The 26,316-nt window shown below is 40.2% G+C and overlaps 1 protein-coding gene across 6 annotated transcripts in view; it reads right to left on the minus strand.

The window, feature by feature from the left end:
- The window catches only part of dlgap4b (discs, large (Drosophila) homolog-associated protein 4b), a 124,496-nt gene that overhangs the window by 10,450 nt on the left and 87,730 nt on the right, over positions 1-26,316 (minus strand). For 4 of the 6 annotated variants that reach the window (XM_044023737.1, XM_044023738.1, XM_044023739.1 and 1 more), the window contains exons 5-11: positions 25,543-25,757; positions 23,480-23,581; positions 21,919-22,069; positions 19,013-19,271; positions 5,956-6,395; positions 4,339-4,427; positions 2,436-2,923 (exon numbers count right to left, since the gene is read on the minus strand). In XM_044023737.1, the coding sequence (XP_043879672.1) occupies positions 2,436-2,923; positions 4,339-4,427; positions 5,956-6,395; positions 19,013-19,271; positions 21,919-22,069; positions 23,480-23,581; positions 25,543-25,757 (1,744 nt within the window). Of the gene's footprint in view, positions 1-2,435; positions 2,924-4,338; positions 4,428-5,955; positions 6,396-18,546; positions 18,700-19,012; positions 19,272-21,918; positions 22,070-23,479; positions 23,582-25,542; positions 25,758-26,316 lie in introns of all 6 variants that reach the window. The other 2 variants (XM_044023742.1, XM_044023740.1) reach the window with 2 other exon arrangements.

Consider the following 26,316-nt stretch of genomic DNA (forward strand, 5'->3'; position numbering starts at 1 on the left):
ATTTATTATTGCAGATGGGCCATGCGGTTGGAGTAGTGGTTAGCACTCTTGCCTTTGCAGCAAAGAAGACCCAGGCCTTGCTGCATGGAGTTTGCATGTTCTCCCCGTGTGTGTGTGTGTGTGTGGGGGGGTTTACTCCAGGTTCTCTGGTTTCTTCCCACAGTCCAAAAACATGTATTATGGGGATTAGGTAAATTGGTGTGAGAGTGAATGGCTGTTTGTCTATGTATGTGGCCCTGCGATGGACTGGCGAGATGTCCAGGATGTACTCCGTCTGTCACCCTATATCATCTGAGATTGGCACAGCGACCCTTACGTGGAGGATAAAGCAGTACAATATGGATGGATGGATTATTCCAGACACTTAGACACTTAAGTTCTCCAAATCACCCAGAAATCTTCACAAAAGAAAGCTTGTTCTTGCATTATTTTTCAACAGTCTCTTTTGACGATTATGTTCAACCTTTGCTATTGGTTTGGGGAAGCAGGTCACATCTCAGGCCTTCAGATATGCAGATATTTCAGTTTGGGAAACAGATAGATGTCAGATCGTTAATTTAAGGTGACTGTTTCTTTCAAGGACAACATTTTATCAATTCTTTTGGTTTTCCTCTGACCTACGACATCAAACACTGGAGTTTTCGTGGACAGCGATATAAGGCTTCATGGTTTTCAATTATATTCCAAAATGAGAGTTATGCCCCTTGTTGCTGGGTGAGGATGATAACCTTTCGAAGTACATTATGTTATAGCTACTATGGATAAGATAAAAAAATTAATCCAATTCTTATTAATGATAAAAAAAAAATGGCAATAGGCAAAAGGTGACAGTATACTCCACATTGGAGAGGATTTCAGAGACAATGCACTTCTTTATAAAGGCATATACTTATTTAACCTTATATGTTTAACTTATTTGTTGTCTTTTTATGTGTAAGTAAACAGAGTAATGGAAACTACAATCAAATCGCTTGAATTACAGCTGTTCCTGATTCTATGAAGAAAAAAAATAAAGGTACTGTAAGCTCCTATAGTGTCGATCAGCGCTACCCAAAGTGTGGGTCATGGCCCACTAGTGGGCTTTGGTGGTACTGCAGGTGGGTCTCAGAGAGTCTCCTGTTATACCTGATATACATTTTGTACTTTGTAAACACAACATAGGGGTGTCTCACTGGTGGTCAAATTCATTTTGATCAAGAAAGACCATGATTATTCATCGGTAACACAAACTAAATATTTTAACTTCTGTGTCATTTATTTTACGACAGTGTTGTGTGTGGGCTTGGGCTCACTCCAGTCTTCTGCCGCCAACATTCATTTCACATAGTCTGTCACAGTGTGTGGGACAGATTTAGAGCTTCGATCTAATCAAATTGCCAAATTATAGCAACGTGATCATAGCTTTGTGAAACCAAGAGTTACAGCAAATGACTTCACAATAAAACAATGCCACACACATTCAATCCAGAACTTCTGATAAAAAAGTGGGCATCCAAAGCCTCCCCACTCTTCACTTGTTTGTGTGTACAGTGTGGATTTGAGTGTTGTGCTCGCTGCCGTTTGCCTCGTCAGGCTGATGTTGAAGCACTAATCTAATCTGGAGGTTTAATCAGTTCCAGAGTAGATTTGTGTAATTCTGAGGATTACAGGCCTGCTTGTGAGTGCAAAACCCAAGTGTTACCGCCTCATCCCCTCCATGCTGTGTACGTCTGATTTTAGGGCATAAAGCATAACCTTATAAGGAAGTTGTGAACCATGAGCTGAGGTCAAACAGTATCTGACCTCGGTACGAGGCTCAAAAATGCTGGGTTTATTCAGAGGTTTGAGGTGTGGAGGTCCACATGTTTGACTGTACATTGCTCTGTTATGCTTTGCCATTCTGATGTTATTCTTATTTTAAGTTCTGTGATGGACCTTGAAAGCAAACCTTTAAATTGAACAACTTCCAGTTTCCAGTTTGCATTGCATTTTTTTTTAACCCCATTGCAACGTGCAAGCTCCTCCAGCTGTATGGAAGCAATTTAACTAAAAGACCAGGAGCTGTGTTCACAACCATTCTGAGAACACTCCCAGAAAGCTACAAACCTTAATCACAATTACACTCCTGTGGTTATCTGCCTCTGCCAAACTGCAGCTTGCTCTGCAACTTTTGGATATAAAACAAAATCACACAATATTATCCATATGAGGCTTTCGTAGGAAATTTTCGCAATAGTTAGTTAGTGGGCAAACTCTTGAGGTGTGGCCAAAATGTATTTGTCGTGGCACAGCCGAGGTGACCTTTGAGTGTGACCCCAAAATCGACTCAGTTCATTTAGTTTAAAAGAAAGCGTGTGCCAAACTTGCAGAAAACCACATACTAAAAAAACAAAAAAAAACAAACATAAACCCTTCTAGGCCTCTAATTGGTGCGAGTAGCACCTTGCCAGCCTTACCTTCCTCTGACAGCTGGTTGTCTTTGGTCTCCTGCTCCATCTGCTGGCACCAGCCTTCCATACGTCCCGTCTCTGCCTGCAGCAGTTTGAGGAACCAGTGGCCGTCTCCCTGACACAGCGTCCCCGATCCTCCGCTGTGCGACACACTGCTGGTACTGCCACTCCCACTCTCCAGCCAGGGGTCAGGAGGTGGAAGAGACGAGGGGTCCAACGCTGGGTCCAGACTTTCTGAGAAGGAGGAAGAGCTACTTCTTGTGGTGGAGCGGTTGAGGATCTGCCTGGGCGGTGGGGGTGAAGAAGGGTCATTGGAATTGCCTCCACGGTCTAAAGAGTCTTGTCCGGGAGGGGAAGTCATGGATTGGCTAGCACTATTGACCATGACTTTTTTCTCAGTGGGTTTGGTATGACTGACGTGTGAGATGACAGGGGTGTCCTGTGTGCCTGAGTCTGGGTCTTGTTTTGAGGCCATGCTACTGGAGCAACTGATCCTGAAACACACAGGGCAAGACTTACTGTTACAAACTGACTTTTCAATTTAATGCACACAGCAGTGGACAAAGAAAATAAAAATATAACTTCTGCTGGTCAACAGATGTATAAATAAAGAGGATCAACAAGAAACTGAGCTTTGTGTATATACTGTATATATGTATATATATATATATTGATAGTGTAGTTGGGCTGCCGTCACCTGATCCATTATCAGTGAATGTCTCACCTCTTGTTTTATAAGGCAAATGGACAAAAATATTACATATTTCATGTGCTGCTTCTGTCACAAAAACAAAAATTATTAACACCAATATCAGTTTGAAGGTATTGGCTAAAACAGCAAAACAAATTTGCAAAACGTCACTGCTTGTCTACAAAATAAAAAGCCCAGCCAATGTCACAGAACCTGAACCAAAACATTTTAATTTCACAATCATCTATTCTACTTGTATTTTACAATTGTCCTCCCCATTATTATTACTTACTGCCACAATTACTTACATAAACCCAAATTATCTGTTCAAATGGAGCACACCAACACAAGTATTTCACACATTGGCACACTTATTTTACCTTTTGCCTGTGATCAGCTTTTTAGCTTTGCACCATAAAGCTACAGTGAAGGGATTGCTCTGTGTTCCTTGAGACTTACGTGCTCTCACACTGAGAAAATGCACATAAAATTGTCAAAGCTGAGCTGAATTAAATCATTTAGACAACAGAGCAGCAGAGACACATCTGCAATCTCTGCCTTAGTAGCTGGTATGACAGAAAACACTATTGTTGCCAACAGCAAACCAACGCTATAATAAACAAAGAATTAGAATTTACAATTATCACTAAAAAGTAGTAAAACACTTGAAGGAAGAGAATAATGCCATTATCTCTCTTGTGATAATAAATTTGACTCTCTCCTGTGCATGACAAGACGGCGTAACAGTGGTATTGCAATAACTGTGACAGCACTAAATTATGGTCATTGTTGACACAGCTGAGGGATTGTCACATAGCAACACAGTGTTTAGAAAAACCTAGGAAAGATAATATAAATAAAACAATTCCACAAAGAAAAACTTCATCATCAAAAGTATCATGCAAAACTAGGAAAATACAGAAGGAACGTCCTGGTGTCTTAAACAGAACGAAATGTAAACTAAACGGGAACAACTGAGTGGAAAACACAGTAACAAGAGACAGGTTGGAAGAGTTTAAACACTCAAGCCAAGAATCTGCTTCTGCAGCACCAACAAAACACACACAGATGGTTTTCAGACACAGGAAGGATGACGGTCACATTGCTTTCACATCTACATATACAGTAGCTCCTGTAAAGGGAAAGAGTAGTCAGAGCAGTGTGTGTGGCTGTAATGTAAATTCCTCACGTTGTTACAAGGACAGGAAGAGGACTTACTGCCACCCGTCCTCCACCTGCACTCCGATGGATTGGAATTTGGCAAGCGGTGGGGTCTCCTCTCGTGGAACTTCCTGAATACAGTCAACCTTGCAAAAAATACAAAGAGAAACGGGAAAAGGTCAAAACCTGGTCAAAACGGATCAGTGACCCTACATCCCTAATTCTATTTAATGTGAGTCCTGTTGAGCCAGGAACCAAACATTCTGAACTTTGTACCATCCCATTGCTGTATGCATCTTTTTCTATATTCATGTATATTGTGATGACTGTTAAATTTAAAGGTCCAGTGTGTAAGAATGGACGACATCTAGTGGTGAGCCTGAAAATGCAACAAATGAAGGCCAGTGCATGAGAAAAACGAGGCCATATCAGGATCAGTGTCAACAGGTGGCAAGAGAGGTTCTGCACTAGAACTTCTGCACTCACTCCTCTTTCCCAAGCACTTCGGATAACGGTGGCCTTCACATACCAGACAGGAAGTCTAGGTCTTTCTTCCTCATTGGTTTATACTTTGGGTTTTATGATGATGTTGCATTTCTTCTTCCTTTGCAAAGGCAGCGTTTGCTTCATATGTGAAATACACATCCACATGAGCTGCTCTAGAAACGTGATGGCAGTCTCTGTAAGGCCACAAAGGCCACAAATGATTCTCGTTTCACAGGGATTATGCACTTACACAGACATAATTACATGTGATTTATTCATTTCATTCAATTTTGCCAATAACCCTCTAAAATGTTTCACACTGGACCTTTGAGGGAAGATATTTAGTGCATTGTATTACAATTCTCATAATTTAGTCTAGGAATGTCAAAAATGTAGTCAGGGAGGTCACAGACAGTGACCAATTTTTTGACTACTGAAATGTAATCAGCTCATCCTTGAATCCAGGAGAATAACTGTGCCAAATTTGAATTAATGCCCTGGAAGTGTTCCTAGTATATCTCATTAACCTGGTGTGAATGATGGTGAATGAAATGGTTTGTCAGACACCCTCTAAAACAGAACGACTCTGGCCACAGCTGTCGCCTGCATCAAGGAAATTCAAAGAAAATCTGTGATTTAAAGTCACAGTTAATGGTTAACCTTGCTATGTTTGGAAAATGAAGAAAGGGACCATTCGCTGCCTTTTTACTATAGTATAATAGTAATATTAGTTGGAGGATAACTCACATGAAACCTTTAGCTACATCCATAGGGCTCTGTTTTTATTTGAGACAGCATTCGCTTTCAAACCTGCACACTCATGCAAACACCTTAAAGTGTATATGACCATTCAGGTACACTTGGCATGTGCACCCCAGTGTAAAAAGCAAGTGAATTCTCTCTTCTGCAATTGTTTGCTTAATTACAAAGAGAACTACTGAGAAACAGCAACAGTGAAAATTCAAAGCAAAGAAACTGAGATTAAATTGTAAGTTTACAGCTGGTCATTGATAAAAATCAATGGCGTTTTCCAAACATGCCAGGTTAATGTGGACGGCAGGCCTAGGATGTCACCCTTTAGATTGCACCGTTTTGGGCTTGTATTGATGAGATAAAAATGATCTTTAAAAAAGAATTAACCATAGTACACCTCTGAAAGTGTTAGTGTGCATCAGTCCCACTGCCTACCTGTATGCCAATGGAGGAGAGTTTCCGTCTGGGTAGTGGGGCCACGAAAGGCTCCTCTGCCACTAGATTCACTTTATTAAATCCTGATTTCAGGGACTCATGCTGGATTACACAGTCACTTGTCTCAGTGGAAGCATTGGCCGTGGCGGGGGCAATGGGATCTCTCGGTATGGCAACAGGAGTGGGAATGATGTGCGGAGGGCGGGGAATACCCCGGGCCAGGCTGTTGGCACGGGTGCTGTCAAGGCTGTCAGAGGAGTTGCTGTGGGCGTGGCTAGACTGGCTGTTGACTTCTGACCTCCGGTCCTGCTGATCCAGGTAGTTGTCTTGGGCTGACTCTGTGCTGCTCTGTACCGTCACGGAGATGTAGGGCTTGGACGTCGTCCGGGGTGGAACTGGCGGAGGAGCAGTCTTCTTACAGGTGGATATGAATGTGGAGACTGTGAGAGAAAAGATGCAAAAGAGATGAGAAAGACGCGCACATTGTAATTCAGCCAGTCACATGTGTGGCCTGAGAAGAGAAAACGTTGTCCTCAGTTGCCCACAGCTCTAAATGTTGTATATATATACGTGAGGCCACTGCTGCATGAGAGATGGAGCAACGAGAGTCACAGAGGCATGAGGCAGAAAATCAAATCAGAGGAGCAATCACCAAACGTCCCCAGTCACACAGGCTGCACTTCAAAGCCCCCTGATCACGAGATAGGGGATAAAAATAAGGAAATCAGTTAATGAAAAGAGCTCACTCTGAAGACGAAATATGGTGGAGAAGATGAAGATGAAAATTTATCTGCACACTCGTGAATTTCAGACCAAATATATAGGACATCAACAAGAGACACAGACAGCATCATCCATAGACAGTATTTTAAATGAGTGACTTGATTACTGTCTTTCTAAATCTAACTTTCTAAGTTAGATTTATTTTGAAGTGTCACAAGAGGAACTCTGCATCTTTACAGTCCTCCCAGGACCTCAATTATTCATAATTACAAGATTCTTGTTTTTCATTTGTTCACTAAAAGTACAAATCTTATCTGTGATGCAAAAAAAATATCGGAATAATATTGTGACTAGAAACCATCACAGCCTCTCAGGCTTTAGTATGTATGTACTATGTAAATAACATTTTCTTCCCTCACAGTGTGATTAAATGGCTATAGTTCAAGTGGATCTGAGTGATACAAAGGAAAAAGATATTAAGCTTTATGAATGTTGGACTCTTTATACACTGCTTAATCCGTTGGTCACATGACCGCATATACGCAGGGTTAAAAATCTAAAGCTGAGTGTGGGTTTAAATGAAATCCACACAGCATGAGTCTAACAGACAACACAGAAGCAGAAGTTTCAAGAAGCTTCATAACCATTTCTGCACTTATGGACCATACACAGAGAATTGAAAGATTTCTCTCAGATTTTAACCCACAGAACGCGTAAAAAGACAAATATAAATATAGAATTTAGAGTAAATAAAACATACAAAAGCAATCAAGTACTGCAAAAACAGAATAGCAACGAGCATAGCAGTCAATAACAATAAGTTTCATATGGGTATTGAGGCTGATGCCTTTATGGATGAATCAGTCCAGAGTTAGAAGCAAAACAAATGGAGAGGAATTGAGGCTGAACCTCGGTCAGAGCTGTGTGTGTGTGTGTGTGTGCCTGCACCTCCCCAGGAACCGATATTCATTTACGATAAAAATGAAAGTCTCTTTCAAAATGTATAATTGTACAAACTCAACACATCATTTTGTTTAAATGCATTTAATGTTTCTCAACACAAAAACCTTTTTTACATGAAATAGAAATAGAGAAAATTATGTTCACTGTCCTTTTAGTAGTTAAGTAGTTTAGTAGTTTAGGAGTTAAGTGCAAGGAATCATTTATATGGATGTTTGGTAACGGAATCTAATTGGCAGTCAGAGAGTCCACGTTGTTGTCAGCTGTTGTCACTTGAAGCAGCAGCAGATTGAGTGCAGATGGTCCAGAGGAAGAGACAGCAGTGGAGCCACAGTAGTGCACTTTGAAATTACTCGATAATAGTGGCTATGCCTTATATCTGCCCCCAAATACTCGGTCAGGCTGATAATTGGTTGAACCCTAATGGAGACCAAAACCTGGTCCCAATGAGTCAGAACCTCATCTCTGGGAACTGGCCAAGCTCAGGCTAAGCCAAGGTCAGGGCCACACATCAACTGACTTGACGACAAGTACATTCACATATTCACTTATCTCATCCATTAACCCAGTGACGGTCAGTGGACACTATCCACTCAAACACTGAACTGTATCAGTGAGAACAGAAATAAATGGCCCGTCTGTGAGGAGGAATTCACCCACTGACGTAAGCAGTGCATCAGGAGAGATCAGTTCAACGTTGCACAAACTCCAACACAAGTTTCAAGTGTGTGTAGTTTAGACGCGTTGCATAGAATTCAATCGCACAAAAGTCTAATCATATATATGCCATAGATAAATTTACACATGTAGGCAGAGCATTCAAAGAGCCAGGAAACTTTAAAAGTGACGAGGCCACAGAAATCTAAGTGTGATGCTGGACCTCTATACCTATAATCTAAAAATGGAATTTTTACAGTATTATTTTGAAGCCTGTGGCTGCTATATAATCTCAGGAACAGATACTTTTTTTCACACCACAATGAAAAAAACAGTGGAAAACTTGTGAAATACATACAAACTTTTCATGTAGTAACTTTTCACTTCTTTTAAGAAGAGCGAGCACAGAGGGAGCAGTCCTGAAAGCACAAGGCATTTTTCCTGGCCTGTTACAAAATAAAGTAAATGTTAACTCTTACAGTCCTGATATCAAATTGATTCTTACAGACTTACGATAACAATAAGGTAAAGACCGTTGTCACTGCCTCCATAGACAATGAGTTGAAACTGACAGAATGTATTTGTTACGGGTGGGGGGGAGATTGCAAATATCGCAATATAATTTTGCATAGGGATATTATATCACTTTTGAGAGACAAAGTGTTGATTTTTTTTTCTTTTAGCTTTTTTTTAAACTGATATTACAAGTAACGTGTAACTTTTGATGGTTCAGTCCACTAGATGACGGCAAGTGCTTCCTTCGCAATATATGATTTCACAAAAATACTGAGTATTTTGCAATATCGTGATAATATCGTATCGTTGTGCCTCTGGTCACCAACTGTCACTAACCCTATTTAATAATGCATAATAATAACTGAATTACAAATTCTTCCAGTTAAGTGAGATGGTACATTCCTTATGCAGTCACTTACATCACATCCAGATCTATAATCTGACATTGAACAACAAAACGGGGGAAAATGCGACACAATTTGAAAAAACACAAAATACCACATAAAAGGCTTAACTAAGCACAGACTGTAAAACTGTAAATAAAAAGTAGATTGCTGAGTCATGTTGTGGGCTGGTGGCTATGGCGAAAAGAACATATTCAGACTTCTATCGATATTCACAGACGCTTACGTTTGTGTTATCAGACAGAAATAGGTTGCATTGAGCCATTCCTAAATTGTGCTGTTATTCAGTCTGTCGTCTATTGATTCTGGCCAGTAAGTGGACTCATACGTTTCTGTAAAGCCATTATATAAGGCCCTCAAAGTGCACAAGCCTGCATGGACACAATACATAATCAAGAAATCATCCAGGATTGTGAAAAAAACCCTGCAGCATGAGCAGCTAAGAAAACAGTCAAACAAAAGGCGTGTTGTTCACTGTAATCCACTCCTTAGCTTTAACTCTTTGTGTATGTGTCTGCAGAGTTAATACAAAACTCACATGACCTGAAACAAATCTTTCTGTCAGACTGGAAGGTGAGTTGTCAGTCTGAACAACTATCCCTCTCGTCCTCCTGTCTTAAATGTGATAAATGTAAATATGTATTTGAAACACTGCAGGAGCGTGGTTCAAGTATTTTGCCAGTGTTTATGAAATACAGCACTTATACTAGGCTTTTCTCTGTGTTCATGCACAAACAGTCCCACTGTCTGTTTTATTTTTTAAAAAGAATGAACCCATTTGTTCAATTTGTGTGTGTCAGCAACTAGCAGAGAGTGAGAGTGAAAGTGTTACTGCATAATTACAATTAAAATGTGTTTTATTTGTACACACATCAATTAGTGATAGTGAATTTGACCTCTGTATTTAACCCATCACCCACCAACCCATATACTGCAGGAGCAGTGGCCAGCACTTATCTGCCACCACGGAGCAATGGGGGATTGGGTGCCTTGCTCTTAGGCCTTGACCATTCCTGGAATTTGAACCAGCGACAATTAGAAGCCCAATCCCTTTGCTCTTGGCCAGCATTATCCCATAATGAGAGGAGATGACAAAGTAATACACCATAAAAACATCTTTAAATATCCGTTGTCCACATTTTAACGCTTCTCCACTGCAGACCATCGTATATATTTTGAGACGTTTTTTGAGTTCTGATTGACTACGACTGAGGTCGGGTCGGGTCGGGTCTGTTACCCTCACACACTTGCTGATTTGAGTCTTTACCTCTCACACACTAACAGATTTCTGTGCCAACTAGCCATGCCGACTGTCCCCAACTAGTGCTGACTGGTGCAGACTCTGGCCAACTGTGAATTGTGGGTAAAATTGTGCAAAAAGTGTTGCACCCAGCATTAGACTTTGTCAGGGAAAGTGGGATGCTTTGATATCTGGAACACAATATGTCTGGAACCCCTACTTCCTTTATTTCTGTAACAGTCCAGATCGTTGGGCGTCAACTACATAATTGTTTGTTTGACAAGCCATCGAATTTTGGCTCTTGATACAAGAAACAAAATGGGAGGCGACGTGATGCCCAGCTAGAATGATTATATTTTTGTTAATTCAGTTTTAAAACTTTATGCAAATAAATTGTTCACATATCACCATGTTGGCATGTGCATTATATATATATAAAACAATGTTATGGTCAGATAATTGCACATTATTAAATTATTCTAGTAGAGGCAGCTTAATAATATAATCCACCAAACAAGTGATCAGACAGGTTTTGAACAAGTTTGAAGTGCAAACACATCATCTACTGTTACTGTTCTATGGCTGAAGCTGCTCCTGTCAGAGGCCTGATACGTGCTGGTGACAGAAAAATGACCAAAACTAGAATATTAAGGTCACAAAACACAACTTTATGTGTGGCACATAAATCCCCTATGAGAAATTGGGGTTGCAGCAGAGCACAGATAAAAAACCCACACAAAACAAAAGGCAACGTGCACATGCAACAATGACAACAGAACAATTAGAGCACAAAGGGGTGCAACAACAATCTAGGACTGAACGAGTTTATATAAATATCGAATTGCGATTATTTTTGACTGAATTTGCAATTGCGATATGATTTTCAATTTAATTTGAAGAACATATTATAAGAATAATTACTGTGTGATATTTGTGCATCTCTGTTTCTCACAGAGATGTTTTGTCTATAGCATATAATGTGTATAGGTCAGGATTAAAATCTAAAATTGTATTTTGACACACATTTTAGCTTTAAGAAATATTGCGCCTCTATTGCAATTTTGATTAAATTTGGATGAATTGTTCAGTGGCATAGACACAAATTCAGATGGTTTCCTGTATTTGCTTTCTTTCTAGCACCAAGCCACACACAAACATAAGCAGCTGTGCAAGCGCACAACATATTATCTAATATGAACCAGCTCCTGACAATAGCACCACTGCTGACAAAGCCTTTTTTGTCAAAGACTCATCAAAGACACCACATCAAAGACACCTCCACAGCTACAAACATTGACATGAAGCCAAAGTACAGTTTTTAATAAAAGTGAATCCGTGTAAGAGCTGTTCGGTAGAACGTTCAGTTTCTTTACAGACGGAACAATCACATGCTTTGTGTCAATGTTTTAAAGTGGAATCTGGAGTGGGCACTGAGTGCTGCTGTTTTCATGCCATCTGGACAGTGGTGCTGTTGTCCACTGCCAAGCCTGGTTCAAGATGGGATTTTCAAAGCTGTAAAACAGTTGACTGGAAGAAGCTACATCCACTGACAACAGTTTCCAACAACACTGCTAACTGCTCTCCACTCACCAGTGTGAAATGTGCAGTTTGTCACATTTTAAAGTCGCCTCGTTTGTCCCACAATCTCACAATCAGGTAAAATGTATAATAACTAGTGCTGTCAAACGATTAAAATATTTAATCGTGATTAATCGCATGAAGGGTCAAACGGTGATGTAGTGGTTAGCACTCTCGCCTTGCAGCAAGAAGACCCGGGTTCGAGCCCCGGGTTCGAGCCTCCCACAGTCCAAAAACATGCAATGTGGGGAATAGGTAAATTGGACACTCTAAATTGACCGTAGGAGTGAGTGTGAGAGTGAATGGTTGTTTGTCTCTATCTGTGTGTGCGATGGACTGGCGAACTGTCCAGGGTGTACCCCGCCTATCGCCCGATGTAGCGGAGATTGGCACAGCACCCCCCGCGACCCTCTGGTGGAGGATAAAGCGGTTAGATGATGACTGACTGACTAATCGCATGAATGTCATAGTAAACGCACGATTAATCACACATTTTTATCTATTCTAAATGTACCTTGATTTCTTTTTGTCCAATAATTTTTTTCTTATTTTAATGCTCTTATCAACATAGAAAAGTGGATCGGCTTGCTCTGTGCAAATGTTTTTTTTATTGAGACAATATCTCGGTCACCGTGCATATTTTGAGTTATTCCTGTTATTGTGAAAGCTGCACAATAATAAGAGAGGTTGTGTATCACCCTGAAGTGCTGTGAATAACGCAGACGCAGTCCCGTGGTTTAATGTGTTGTTGTCATAATGAGGTAATCTGAGCTAAAGGAGCTAGCGGTCTTCGGTGGTCTCCTTACTACGGTTTGGGGGTCTTCCAGCTTGGTTGGTAACACTGCATACATCATTACTTGGATGTAGGGAGTACTCGCCATCCACTCAAAACGTAACGTTAGCCTACTACTCTCTGGGCGGCTTGCAAGCCCAAACAAGTATGTGCAATGTGCCTGTTGTTTTGTTTCCGGTCTAGCTAGATCCAGTGTGGTGTAGTTTTAACGTTAATAGTTGTTGCAACAGCATATGAAAAAAAAAACAAAGTTTGCTAGGCCAAAAAGAACGTTAATCTTGCGACAAAAAATGTACGCTGTTAATAATGCGTTAAATTGACAACACTAATAAAAACAGATGAAGATAACTTTTTTTTAACTAAATTAAAATGTCTGGTAAATTGAAAATGTTGCCAAATAAATTTACACAATGCAGAGTCCAGTCATTCAGTGCATTTACATGCATGGTAAAAGTCGGAACAATAGTTCTGTTTTCTGAGTGTCATGTCAACATGTTAGTCCAAGTGAAATCATACTATCCTCAGTTGGACTAACATCTCAAGATAATTCTATTCAAAGTCCAATTACTCCTGCATGTATACACTTAAAAGGACCGGAGTTGGCTTAGCCAACACCCCATCATACGAAGCAAAGGTACTGTTCTCAGTGGAAACGCAAGCCTGACCGAGCGCTTTACTGTTTCGAACCATACTTTACTGTACCAAACCGAACTGTACCATGATGGAAACAGGCCATAAGCTTCCTCTTCAAAACACTAAACACATGCTCTGTTTGGAGTGTCTGTTGAGTTTGTTGTAGAAACATGATACCTCAGAAAAGGTGGCTTCCATAAAGCAAGGCCCTTGCCTAAAGTGTACCATTACCAAACACTATATATTTTTAAGTGATTACACACTTGTATGAAAACATGATTCAAATCAAATTTTGCTGATAAAGCCTCTTAAATGTTACACAGGGTCGTCTGAAAGCACTTCCCAAATCTAGAAATTGGAAAACCCACAGAGTACAGGAACACAGCATGGGTGCTATAGTGGGTGTGTGTCGATGTCGTTAAACAGTCCAAACAACTATTAGTCAGATCACTGATCCAGCTTTATTATGCCTGCTGAGCTGTTGGACCAGTAAGAGTATAATTTTAAGCTTCTTTATTGAAAGGGTGCTGTACTGTGGTCAGCTGGAGCCGGACAATAAGTAACAATGAAAGACAAAGGTGGATTGTGCTGCTCTCTGAAAACCATTCTGTAGCGCTTGCCAAGTTGTCTGCTGCCCGTCAGTTGACCCATCTGTATGGTTTACCAGTATCTCAATTAACTATCACACCAAATGTGCTCATCAACAGCACCGCTACTACAAAACTGCACAGCAGTTTTTCTTTTAAATGTGACCGCGTAATGGGAATTTATCCACATGCGGCAACAGACAGACCAGAGGCCTCCATGTGGTGGTAAAGTGGGGCAGCCATCAAATAATCCCCTGTGCAAGCCAATTTTCCATTTCAGCAGGCAAAAAGAAGCAGCTTTTATAAAGCCATACAGATATATTAAAGTATAACAGCTAAATGACCACACAGATAAGCAGATGTAACTTACTCTCATACACAAAAATATTTGCTGATGATACAAATAAAACTAGTAGGCTCAATGTCCCATATAGACTTCCAGTCAAACTGGCATCTTGCAACCAGAAAAGTCCAATAGGTGAAAGAAGGTGAAAAATACAGCTCCCTGATGACTATTCAGTATATTTGCACTTCCTGATTAGTTTCAACCAGCAAACTGGAAAACTACGTCCAGCTTTAATTTTCAGTCTGTTGTTTTATTGCAATTAGCAGCATTTATCAAGTTTCTAAGAGCAAAAAGAAGTAAACTGACTCAAATAACTAATAATCAGGGTCCGTACACATGAAAACAAGTTTAGGACAAACTGTTGAATACGTTAAATACACACGGAACCATCTTTTTGGGAGACTTAAAACATTATTTTTAGGAAGAAAATATCTTAACACACCAACTGTACGTTTACGGGGAATGACGTCATAGCCCCACTTTCGAAGCACTGTTACAGCGCCAGATACTGGCCTGGCATATGCACTACAGCGTTTGGAGTTACTGGCATGTTTTTTTTCTTATTTTTTTTTAAATTAAAAATGTAGCAAAAAGTGTAGTTTACGTATGGATACAGGCTGAATTTTAATTGAGTAGAAGTGGATGATGGAGTCCCCCTCCCCAAACCTTTTGCCTGTGGGCCCAAAACTCATATGAAACATCTCTGCAGTAGAGAAAACGATATTAATTAATAAATATTAACAGCCGCTCAGGTTGATACAGTTTAAATGTCAATAAAAAAATAAAATAACGGTCGACACCTAAATGTTGAAGTCCCGGTGACCACAAACTGAGCTCAGTCACGACATTGACTTAAATAAGACAAATAAAGAATTAATTTCTTACCCTGTGGTCAGGTGTAGAAAACAGAGGATGACGCAGAGGACACAGGATCTGTTAAACTGAGAGGAGACAGCGGTGGTTTGGCGTTACGTTGGGACTGTGAAGGGGGCGTGGTGTCATGTCTAATGCTGCCTTCAAGAATGTCTCGGGAAATTGAACTTCAATTATATACGTCAAAGTTTACCAACCTTTTATAGGGGACCCAGTTTTTAAAGATGACAAACAACTACAGCGTTTTGAGTTGTCTTGGGGTGTTTTGTGTACGAAGACATTTGAAATGCTGCCATGTTAACGGCAAACCTTTTTCTTTTTCTTTTTTTTTAGGAATTGTGTAGGAAAAATTAAGTATGGATACAGGCTGAATTTTAATTGAGTATCCCTGGATGATGGGAGTCCCCCTCTCCAACCCTTTTGCCTGTGGCCCCCAAACTCCTATGAAACATCTCTGCAGTTCAGAAAACGAATGTGTATATTAATAAAGCTCGGCAACAGCTGTTCAGGTTGATGCAGTTTAACTGTCAATAAAAAGTAACGCTTGACAGTCAAACCTTCAAGTCCCTGTGACCAGTGTTCAGGCAACAAATATCTATTTCAGTTTGACTACAAACTGAGCTCAGTCACGACATTGACTTAAATAAGACAAATAAAGAATTCATTTCTTACCCTGTGGTCAGGTGTAGAAAACAGTGGATGATGCAGAGGACACAGGCTCTGTCAAACTGAGAGGAGACGGCGGTTGTTTGGCGTTACGTTGGGACTGTGAAGGGGGCGTGGTGTCATGTCTAATGCTGCCTTCAAGAATACCTCGAAAAATTGAACTACCGTTATATACGTAAAAGTTTACCAAACGTTTATGGGGACCCCGTTTTTAAAGATGACAAATAACGGCAACTAAATTCACAGTATAAATCGTGACAAGAACAGATCATTTAAAACATACACACATAAATCTGCTGATAATAAAGCACAAAAACTGCATGGGTATCAGTTAGTAACCATCAAAATTTGTGATTGAAACAGACACACTTTTACAAATTTCCCACATTCCTTCTCCTCGAGTGAAGGCAGCACATTCTCTGTGGTGTGTTAATGCTGTTGTGACGATAGAGCACCACCGTGTGGATGCTCATTAACAACAACAACAATAATGCACATCCACAAAACCACCATAACCACACTCTCTGTTTGTGAACTTGGGAGCAGTTACACGTCACCCCCACTAGCCCTTTGGAGGATTCATTCATTCATGCATTCATGTCTCATCACACACAGTTCATCATCCACTTCTGCAAGTTCAACAACAGGGTGGAAAAGATATTGCACAGCTTGTGCTGCTGTATCCGGTCATCATATCCTGCAACAATTTGAGTGTTAATCAAATCTGGAATGTACAGATACAGAGGACAAGTACAAAGTGCACCTGCATTAATTACATTAGTGTTTAATCAAGTTTTTTTGTACTTTGTGTTGTCTTTTTCCCCTGAAGAACATTACATTTCTGATTTTGTTATGAATAGAATAGAATATAATTTATTTAAATAGGGACAATACAGTTAATAATGTTCCTATACAAATAATGCAACTGATGTGCTGTACATAGAGTTTATAGATATTGCTAGTTTGCAATTCTTGTATGAAAGACGGAAAGTGCCTAAATTAAATAAATAATACACTGCTAAATAATTACTTAAATGTGTCATTAATTAGTTAAAATTGGAATTAAATACATACATGTGATATTAAATGTGTAATTAATTAATTACTGGCCGAGGTTCCCTTGAAAGGGAACCAGGCTTGTAACCAGAGGGTTGCTGGTTCAAGTCCCAACCAGGTCAAAAAGGGCTCGGGTACTCCTGAGCAAGGTACCCAACCCCAATTGCTCCCCGGACGCAGCTCAGTGTGGCTGCCCTCTGCCCACCACTTCTAGGATGGGTCAAATGCTGAGAAGGTATTTCCCTAAAAAGGGATTAATAAAGTACAGTAAAGCAAGTACTGTCCACAAAGGCGGAGCTGATCACCTCCGACAACGTTTCTGCCAAACTATAAATACATCATATTTTACTACACAAACCAAATTTTTGAGTTCTAAATAACTAATTTCTCAACTCAAATGGCCTTAAAATTGTGTTCTGGGACAGAGAAAAATATTTATTTCAGGTTTATATATGTTTTCTCTGATGCTAGATCAGCGATAGCCCCGCCCACTGACAGATAAAATAAATTCATGATGCACTGCAACATAGGACCATGAAATAATTGTACATGTTTGTTTGTTTTTTACATTACAATGAATTGGTATTTTAATTAATTAATGACACATTTATGTATTTAATGGTGTATTTATTTATTTAATTTTGGCACTTTCCGTCCTCCATACTCTTGTTCCTAGTTGGGCTTTTACATGAACAGTAAAATAACATATACATGATCAAACATGTTAAAACTGCACTAAAACACAGAACTACATGCTAAAATTACACAACAGATTAAAATGTAAATGCATCTACGTATACATATACATAACAACTACAAGCTAAGCCACATTACACACAATAACAATTGTCAAATGATAAATATAAAATATAATCAGTACAATAAAGTATGATAAAACTACACTTGATAATACACTAAAACACAACTTACAAGTCAAAGTATAATTTACCTAAAACAATTAATGTGCACAGCTCTGTTTTTCTTTTAGCCAGCACTTAACCTTTGTTGTAAACAGTTTTATGTCCGATAATGTTTTGATTTTGGTTGGCAAGGCCTTAATGGAGAATGACAATTGTTCAATTGTGGTCTTAAGATATGGTATTTTACAGTCACGATTCACCTCACTCCTGGTTACTCTGGTACAATTGTGTTTTTGGATGGACTTGGAAAGCGGCTCTGCGGCGAGACTGTGTAAACATTTCAGAATTAGTTTGAGAAAACAAAGATTTATGTATGTTTATTTCATGAAAGGAAGAAAAACAAAAGTAAAAAAAAAACAATAAATACAGAATAAATGCAAGAAGCAAAAGTGCACAATGCCAGTTACATTCTGTTTCCATCATGACAGTGCAAAACATTATTATTCTGTAAACATGGCTCCTCTACGTCCAGCAGCTATGTGGGAGTAAGGGCTTAAAGATATTTAAGAAACCAGAAAAATTATGCAACACCTGCAGCTAGTTAATCATGTCTTTTTTCAGTGATAGTGATGTTTTTCGTTTTTCCGTTTCAAACATTGACTTTTTTAGGTGATAGGAGCCATTTTCTTTAAGAGTTACCTGTGCGTGAGGGTAGGATGCGTGGTCTGTCTGTCCCAAAATGATGCAGAAAAATTGCTAGCTGTTTCTCCTTTGGGGCTTTGTCCAAGCCTGTGGCTCTCAGGTAAGAGCCAAACTGTTCTTTCCATGTCCTCCACTGGGTAGAATCATCGTCTAGTGTGGGCAAAAGATGCTACATTTGAGCTAAACATGCTTGCTGTGTGCAATGTTGGAGGACGAGTATTCCACTCAGGACCAAGGCTATGAAGAGCATCTAAAACATACTACCACGATGAGTCTACGTCACACTAAAATGGGTCAAAACCTTGTAAAAGAGTCTTATAATAGGATTATATTGCAGATATTATGAAGAAAGCATTCCAATGATATCAGCTTGGCCACCTGTTACAGTGCATCGTACTGTATAAGAACTCTTCTATTTATACTCATTTGCAGCAAATCATCTGTTATTCTGCCTGTGACTCACCGGTGCTGGTGCTGTAGGTGCGGACAGTGGAGTCAGCCGGAGGAGGTGAGCAGCCTGAGTCTACAGACGCTGTGTCGTCATCTTGAGAACAGCCGGCCTGGATTGCTCTCAGGTAGCTGTGGCTGCGGGAACGGAAGCATGTGGGCATGGGCAAGTCTGAAGGCTCTGTGTTGTCCTGAGAATGGGAACGGGAATCTCTGTATGTGGACTCTGAGCTGCGATCCTCGTAATGGTGCCTCATTTGTTGCAAATCCCGCAGCTGCAGGGGAAAATAAGGACAACGTTGGCAAAGATGGTATATACAGTACTATTTTCACTGCAATAACTGTTCTCAGCAGTGGACTGTGTCTGTTACCAAAGTTTTAAAGTTTTCAAATGTTTAAAGCTACACTGTGTCAATTTTGTGGATTTTTTTGTTGATGTTATTTACAATGGCATAGATTATTTGTCAATTTTTCACATGAGCCACATGTTTCACAGCAATTTTTAAAGTGTGACATTTAAAATTATCTTTCTTTACAGTTCCAATTTCTTTATCTGCACATATGTCACTAACACTCATGTCCTGTTCATGCTTCAGAGTAAAAGTCCTCCAGCGTTTCAGTTCCCTGATTCCATTTACTGTGAAATAAGAGCAGGATTGACAGATGCTTGGCTTCATACTGACATATTTAAGTTGAGGATTTAAAAGTATGTTTAGTGACCTTCAAAGGCATAAAACATAATGTTAAACCTGCAGAAGCTGCACAGAAGCTCTAAAGCAGACATGAATATGTGAACCAAAGAGCTGTCAATCAAAACTATCCACCAATCGGCACGATCAGCCTGAGGGAGCATTTGTGTGTATACACAGTTAGCACAGGAGTGAGCGGGGTATTTATACCATGCAAAAATCCTTTTTTTTTTTAAACGTTTCGTTGGAGCTTCTTTGCGTTTTCAGTCATGCTCCGACCGTATGCAACCGTCGCACTTCACTAACACAATGTTGCTGTGATTTTTCTAGACATAAAATGAATCACTGCTGAGAAACACAGAGAGTCATGTGATCATTTGAAAAAGGTGTTGTATGTAACAGACATTTGCTTATTAATAAAAGTTATTTGTTGTGTGAAATACAACTGGTGTAAATGTGAGTAATGGGACTCAGTCGTGTGAGCGTTGCTCTTAAAACTTCCCTCAGCCTGAGTCTCTGGATCGGTTGTCATTTCATTAGTGAGATGCATTTCCCCTTTCTTTTGACATTTCCTTACGTGGCATAGTCACAGAGAGCTGTCAACTTGGTGAAAATGAAAGAAATGTCTAGGCAGCAGACATCACTTTGAGAACTTCTTACGGGGCAATTGCATGCACAGAAAAAGTGAGCCATCTCTGAGCCTCCCTTTGAAGAACAAGAACCAGGCTGTCTTGCAGATGATAGGTTTCATATTCTGCTGCAAAAAGAGCCGAGTATGAGTCAAAAATGTGTTTGTGACGCTTCTCTGAGTTACAACAGAGAGATATGAGGGGGGTAAGTGTGGCAGCAGGAACGGAGCGGAGAAGAAAGAGGAGCAAAAGATATATTTTACATGCACTGACCTCAATAAGGCAAAAGTAAAAATAAATAAATAAATATATGTATATAATATATTTACATTTAGTGACATTAGCAGCATTTATAAAGTTTCTAAGTACTAAAGTAAACTTATACCACTGTATATACAGTATATACATATACATATATATATATATATATATATAAACATGTAAATGTTGGAATGATGTATTGCCTGCAAGTTAAAGCAATACATTCTATTTTATGAAATGTCTTAAAAGGCAAAGACCTGTGAGAGAGTGGGTATGAATCCTTCACTTACAACTTACGCTGCCTCATTTGATGAGTTCATTGAAAAAAGATCAGAGCCACTTCCTGCAGCTGTTCATCATCACAGCGACCTTGTCAGTGGGAGGCTAATTGCTCTTACGTAAGACGATAACTAAGACTAAGACCTACAAATGTCATTCACGTGGCTTCGAGGTTTATAGCATTCAAATGAGATACAGTTAGAAATATCCATGTTCTTTTAATTTTTTGCCAATTTGAGCCCCTTTTTTTATGGCTGTCAGTCAGGCACTTTCTGTGAAAATGCAGATCATACGACGGAAATGAGTGTAGCTCAAGGCAGACCAAGGACTCTTTGAACATGACTGTTGATTTGACGTGTTTGCTGGGAGCAAAGTGATGCAAATTATGAGTAAATATAAATGTACTTATGACTCATTAGAAAAAATATCTGCAGTGGTAATGAGAGAAAATGAAACACAAACAGGAATTCATTATTGGCCTCATTGATCGTTCATTTAATAGGAAAACCTGAGATTTATCAACCTGGGCCTTTGTGGGTGTGTAAGTGAAGTATTGACAAAATCGTTCAGAGCTGGTCCAGTAGATCCGTTAGGTCAACACAGCGCTGGTGACGACAACGTAATGCTCCAGGGCAGTGACAACATTCTACATCGTGGCCACCAATAGTGCTCGTTTTTGCAAAAGTAACACAATCTGACAACACTGCTGAAGTACTTAACTTTCACTCTGAATCCTCACAGAGACACAGAGCTGTTGCAGGAAGATGAAGCAGTAACTGTGAGAACAAAAGTGGGGGAATCCACAGAAATCTCCACGTCTGTCTCACTAGTGTGTGTGTGTGGAAACTTGAGCGAGAGTCAAGTGACAATTGTGCCTCAATTTGAGCCATTGATTGCAGCACATAAGCCCTTTTAGTGGACATAATGAAGATGTCACATGGCCTGTAGAATCTTTAAAAAGGTTTCTATAAGTACTGATCACTTACACATCCACATTTGTAAAAATCAGAATCAGAAAAATCCTGGAATCCTTCTTTAACACAACACTTATTGCAATCCCTGACCTGTCCCATGCAGCTACGTCTGCCCAAGGTGCTGCAGGCCTGACTAAGGTCATCATCGTCCCAGCGTGGCAGAGACAAGCCCGTGCCTTCGATGCAGTCGAGGTTGTCGAGGCTGCGGTTATTGGAGAGCTCTCGGAGAGACGGAAGACAGCTGGAGAGAAAGTGAGATCAAAGAGGAGAAGACAAGATAAAGGACATTTGTCAAGGATATGAAACCTGAGAGGAAAATGACAACAAATATTGGGACAGTTGACGTTTCTCATGTGATGATGTGGAAGCAAAGGGGAAACATGGATTTGGGGAGAAAATGAAAGATCAGCAAAACGAGATAAGAAAGAGGGATAAAAGGATTCACCCCTTCATTTCGTTGACCATGAATCCAAACATAGTTTCACAATTTCCTCTCATCAGCGCATGCAAAGCCAGTTACTTCAGATGATGCATGTGTAGCTCTCAGTGTGAACATGATGCCAAAGCCATAGAACAGGTGTGGGTTTAAAGGGATAGTTTTATTTTCAGTTTTTTTGAAGTGTGGTAATACGAGGTATTGACACAATATCAACACAAGTTGTATGTGTGTGTCTTGTAATTGTAATTCTATTCTTTTCTATTCTATTCTTCTGACATTGTGGAGTATATGCCACAGAGTGTGCCGCTATTTCCTAAGAGCTGAATACTTTCCTTCATGTGCCAGCTGAATTTCCCAGTTTGGCATCATTAATGTAAGTAAGGCCCACAAATAGAATCTACCTCTGCTTGAGTCGATGATGCTTTACCTTGCATCAGAGAAAATCTAGGTTTTTAACTTGTGGGGGACACAGGAACTGCTGGTGTACTGCTGCCTCAGTGAGCAACTTATTTTAATGTAAGTAAATCCAAACAAAGGACGGCGACAACAAGGGAGATAACTAATCTGATTTGAGATTATCAATAGATAAACAACTAATGTCTGCCATGATGTAAATTTACACATTTCCTTATCCAAATTCTGACTACAGTTTTCTAATGACAAGATAAAGCAGGAAACTTATTTTCAGGATATTGTAGATTTAATATGGTGAGCCTTTTGTTAAGTGGCTTAAATCTGTTTTCTCTACTGTCCCTGCTGGCAGCCATGTTATCAGAGAGAGCAATGATCCCAGGCAGTGCCAGCAGTAGAAAGCTCAGGAAGGTCAGCTTTTGTATCAATACCTCCTACAACCGCATGACAAAAAACATGAACTATCCCTTTAAATGAACTGGAAAAAAGCTGTAAAGTCATGTTTTTCTTCTTTTCTTAGCACACAGTGACATGACAGTAAACTGCCATACCATAGCCAAGACACAAGGTCCCCTTAGTCAAAGACAAGTACTTACAAACTAAAACTGGACGCTGGATAAATAATATTTATGTGATAAATGGAAATTTTGCGGTTGCTGGTGCATGAATTTGGCAATTTTTTACTGACTTGATGCAAATCTGAGGCGAGCAGTGCAAAGCCAGTGATGATCAATCACCCAATCAGACCTAAGCATGTTTGCACCACACCCCTGAGATGTGACTTACAGGCCTATCACTGACCTGCTCATTGACCTGCCCAGCTGGTGCAGAGAGGACACACTGTGGAGCGGAGACCACAGGGCATCCAGCTCCCCCTGCAACAAGGAATAATCCAGGGTTCTGCTGCTCACGCCAAATCAGGGTGGAGCAGAGCAGAAGCGTGGTCGGACGGCCAGGGATTGGTGGGGGGGGGGGAGTAGGGTTAGTCACTCACGCATGCTTTAGGGAAGAATCTTAACATTTCTAAACACCGACTTTCAAGGATATTTAAATATGTGTGTGGAGGGAGCTGGAATTATAGTCTGCATATAATGTGGCATGGACATTTGACACTGCAACCATCAGACTTGAAGATTTCAATCTCCTGAAGTATTACTGGAGGTTTTACTATTAACATAATACCAATAAGTGTGTTTCACTACAACAACAATAAATTCTGTAACCCTTCAAGTACTTTCGGCAAAGACCTTGCTTTCTGGAGGCAGCAATCTTGCGCCACCATTTCGCCTTCTGCAGTGGAATCTCACTGAATTGCAAAAGCCACCATACTTTCCTGACGTGCTTGGGAAAGGGAGGGGTGAGTGGAGGAGTCCTCTGTTACAGTCTGCAGTCTCACCATTGGGTGTCACTAATTTTACACACTGGACGGGTATTTAGTCGGGCACACAGCGAAGCAATAAAGTTTTCTGAAGTCATGTAGGTTATTGACAGACATTTAGAAACATAGTAACTACAGGCAGCAACATTCTGCCGAATGTGGGAACACCAGTGAGAAGGTAAATGATTGCTGATGTAAGTGGCATGTGGTGAACACCTGACACCACTTCATTCTATACATGCAGTCCAAGCACAGCTTGGACTCAGCATGTGTGTGTGTGTGTGTGTGTGTGTGCTCCTACACGCTGTGCCTGTGTGTACACATGACAAGAAAAGGTCTGTTTGTTTATTTTCTTTTGATTGTTGAGAGGTTGTACCAATCAGTATTTATAACCGTGTGTCAGTACGAGTGCGGGAGAGTTCACCAGTGCACACGTTTTAAAGGTCCAATCAGTTACTTTTCATCAAAGATCATTTGCATACAGAATATAACAGAGATCATCAGGTTAAAACAAACAAACAACAACTAACATTTCATGGATTTCTCAACAACCGATGACTGAATAATGCTTGTTTCACCAAGCAGTACTTACCCAAACAATCTTTACAAAACATTAAAGGGCAAGTTTAGGTTTTTGGAAGTGTGGCGGATCACGCTTCAGTGAACTTGCCCGGGGGCCTGGATGTGCTCTTTCACTGATAACATGGCTGCCAGCAGGGACAGAAGGGAAAACAGATTTTATCCACTTAACAAAAGACTCTGCCAATAAAATCTGCGAGATGATATACAGAAGATGCTTGCCACTTTTTCTTGGCGTGACACAGCCTTTTCCAGCTGGAGACTTAAGTTTACAAACTCTCTGCACCAAAGTCCTCAGACAAAATCAGCACCATTTACAGTTGTTGATCCACTGCTGCCTCCATCAGTAATTTCAAATGTGTTTTCCTGTGACTTCAGTGTTTGAAATTCTTGACTTGGATTTACCAAAGTGACACAAACTTACCAAATGAGGCAGCAGTAGACCAGCAGCTCCTGTGTCCTCGCAAGCTAAAAAAATGCTGAATTTTATAGACTTTTATGGACTTTGGTATGGGAGTTAAACTGCGGTTTAACGACAAAAAAGCCTGTCAAAGGGTAAGATAAAGGATCAAATATTTTCTTTGGGGGTCATAGACTTAAGCGGGCATAAAGTATAATCAGTCTTGTGTCCTTGCTGGCAGCCATATTATTAGGACAAGAGAGTATCTGGATCCCAGGCTGGTTCACGGAAACTGATAAATATACAAAACCAAAGAATAAAACCCTGAAATATCCCTTTAAATGTACATATTTCTTCATCTTCGTTCCATGTTAGTCTTTTCATTGGAAGGCCTGTCCATCATTTTCCAACTGATAGCAGGTCGCAGTCCCTTTATAATCTGTAATTGTCTCCCTTGCTGTTGTGTATTAATAAAGCACAGCTCTGCGTCTCAGTGTATTCTCTTACTTGTGTGGGGGTGGCTGGTCGCTCAGAGACTGCTGCGTAGCCCTGAGGTAGCTCTGGCGGCGAGCAGCAGTTTTTGGAGAGGGTTTTGGGCTTCCCTCCGAGTCGTCGCTGTCTTCCATGTCTCCCATGGCCTTCACGTAGCTACCACTGCGCATCCGCCGACAAGGGATTTCATTGGCTCCCCCGCTGTGGCCTAATGTGCTACTCCAATCACCCTAAAGGCAGCATTAGGTGGGCTAAAATTAGTGATGTGATTTATTTATTTTTAAACATTGTCAACACTGCAGCAGTCAGTACATTTCCATGCAGATAAGTTGAGCTACAGGGTCATAGCTCTACTACGCCATTTAATTGGACTGCTGTCCTTCTTCCAGTACAAGCAAGAGTGGGTTTTCATTTCACTTTATGCTTGGTATTATTGTGCATTTTCTGATGAAGCATAAAGTGTATTTTTTCTAGATTTCACCATGTAAAATCGTGCTACTGTTTGTGTATCAGCTATATCTATTATTGTACCAACATGGGACTGGAACTGTGAAACATGCACAGGATGCCAAGACCAGCAATTCAACTCCCAACCTCATGATCTAAGTGTGTTAGTCCAACTTTAAGAAATTCAGTTTAGTGTTATTTCATTGTCTTCCACATCGTGGGGATGCTGGAACAAATTCTAGCTGAAACCCTGGACAGGTCGCCAGTCCATCGGAGGCAAAGCACACAGACAACAACCATTCACTCTCACGTCGACACCTATGGTCAATTTAGAGTGTAGAG

The sequence above is a fragment of the Solea senegalensis genome, linkage group LG4 (genome assembly GCF_019176455.1).
Source record: "Solea senegalensis isolate Sse05_10M linkage group LG4, IFAPA_SoseM_1, whole genome shotgun sequence".
Classification (NCBI taxonomy): Eukaryota; Metazoa; Chordata; class Actinopteri; order Pleuronectiformes; family Soleidae; genus Solea; species Solea senegalensis.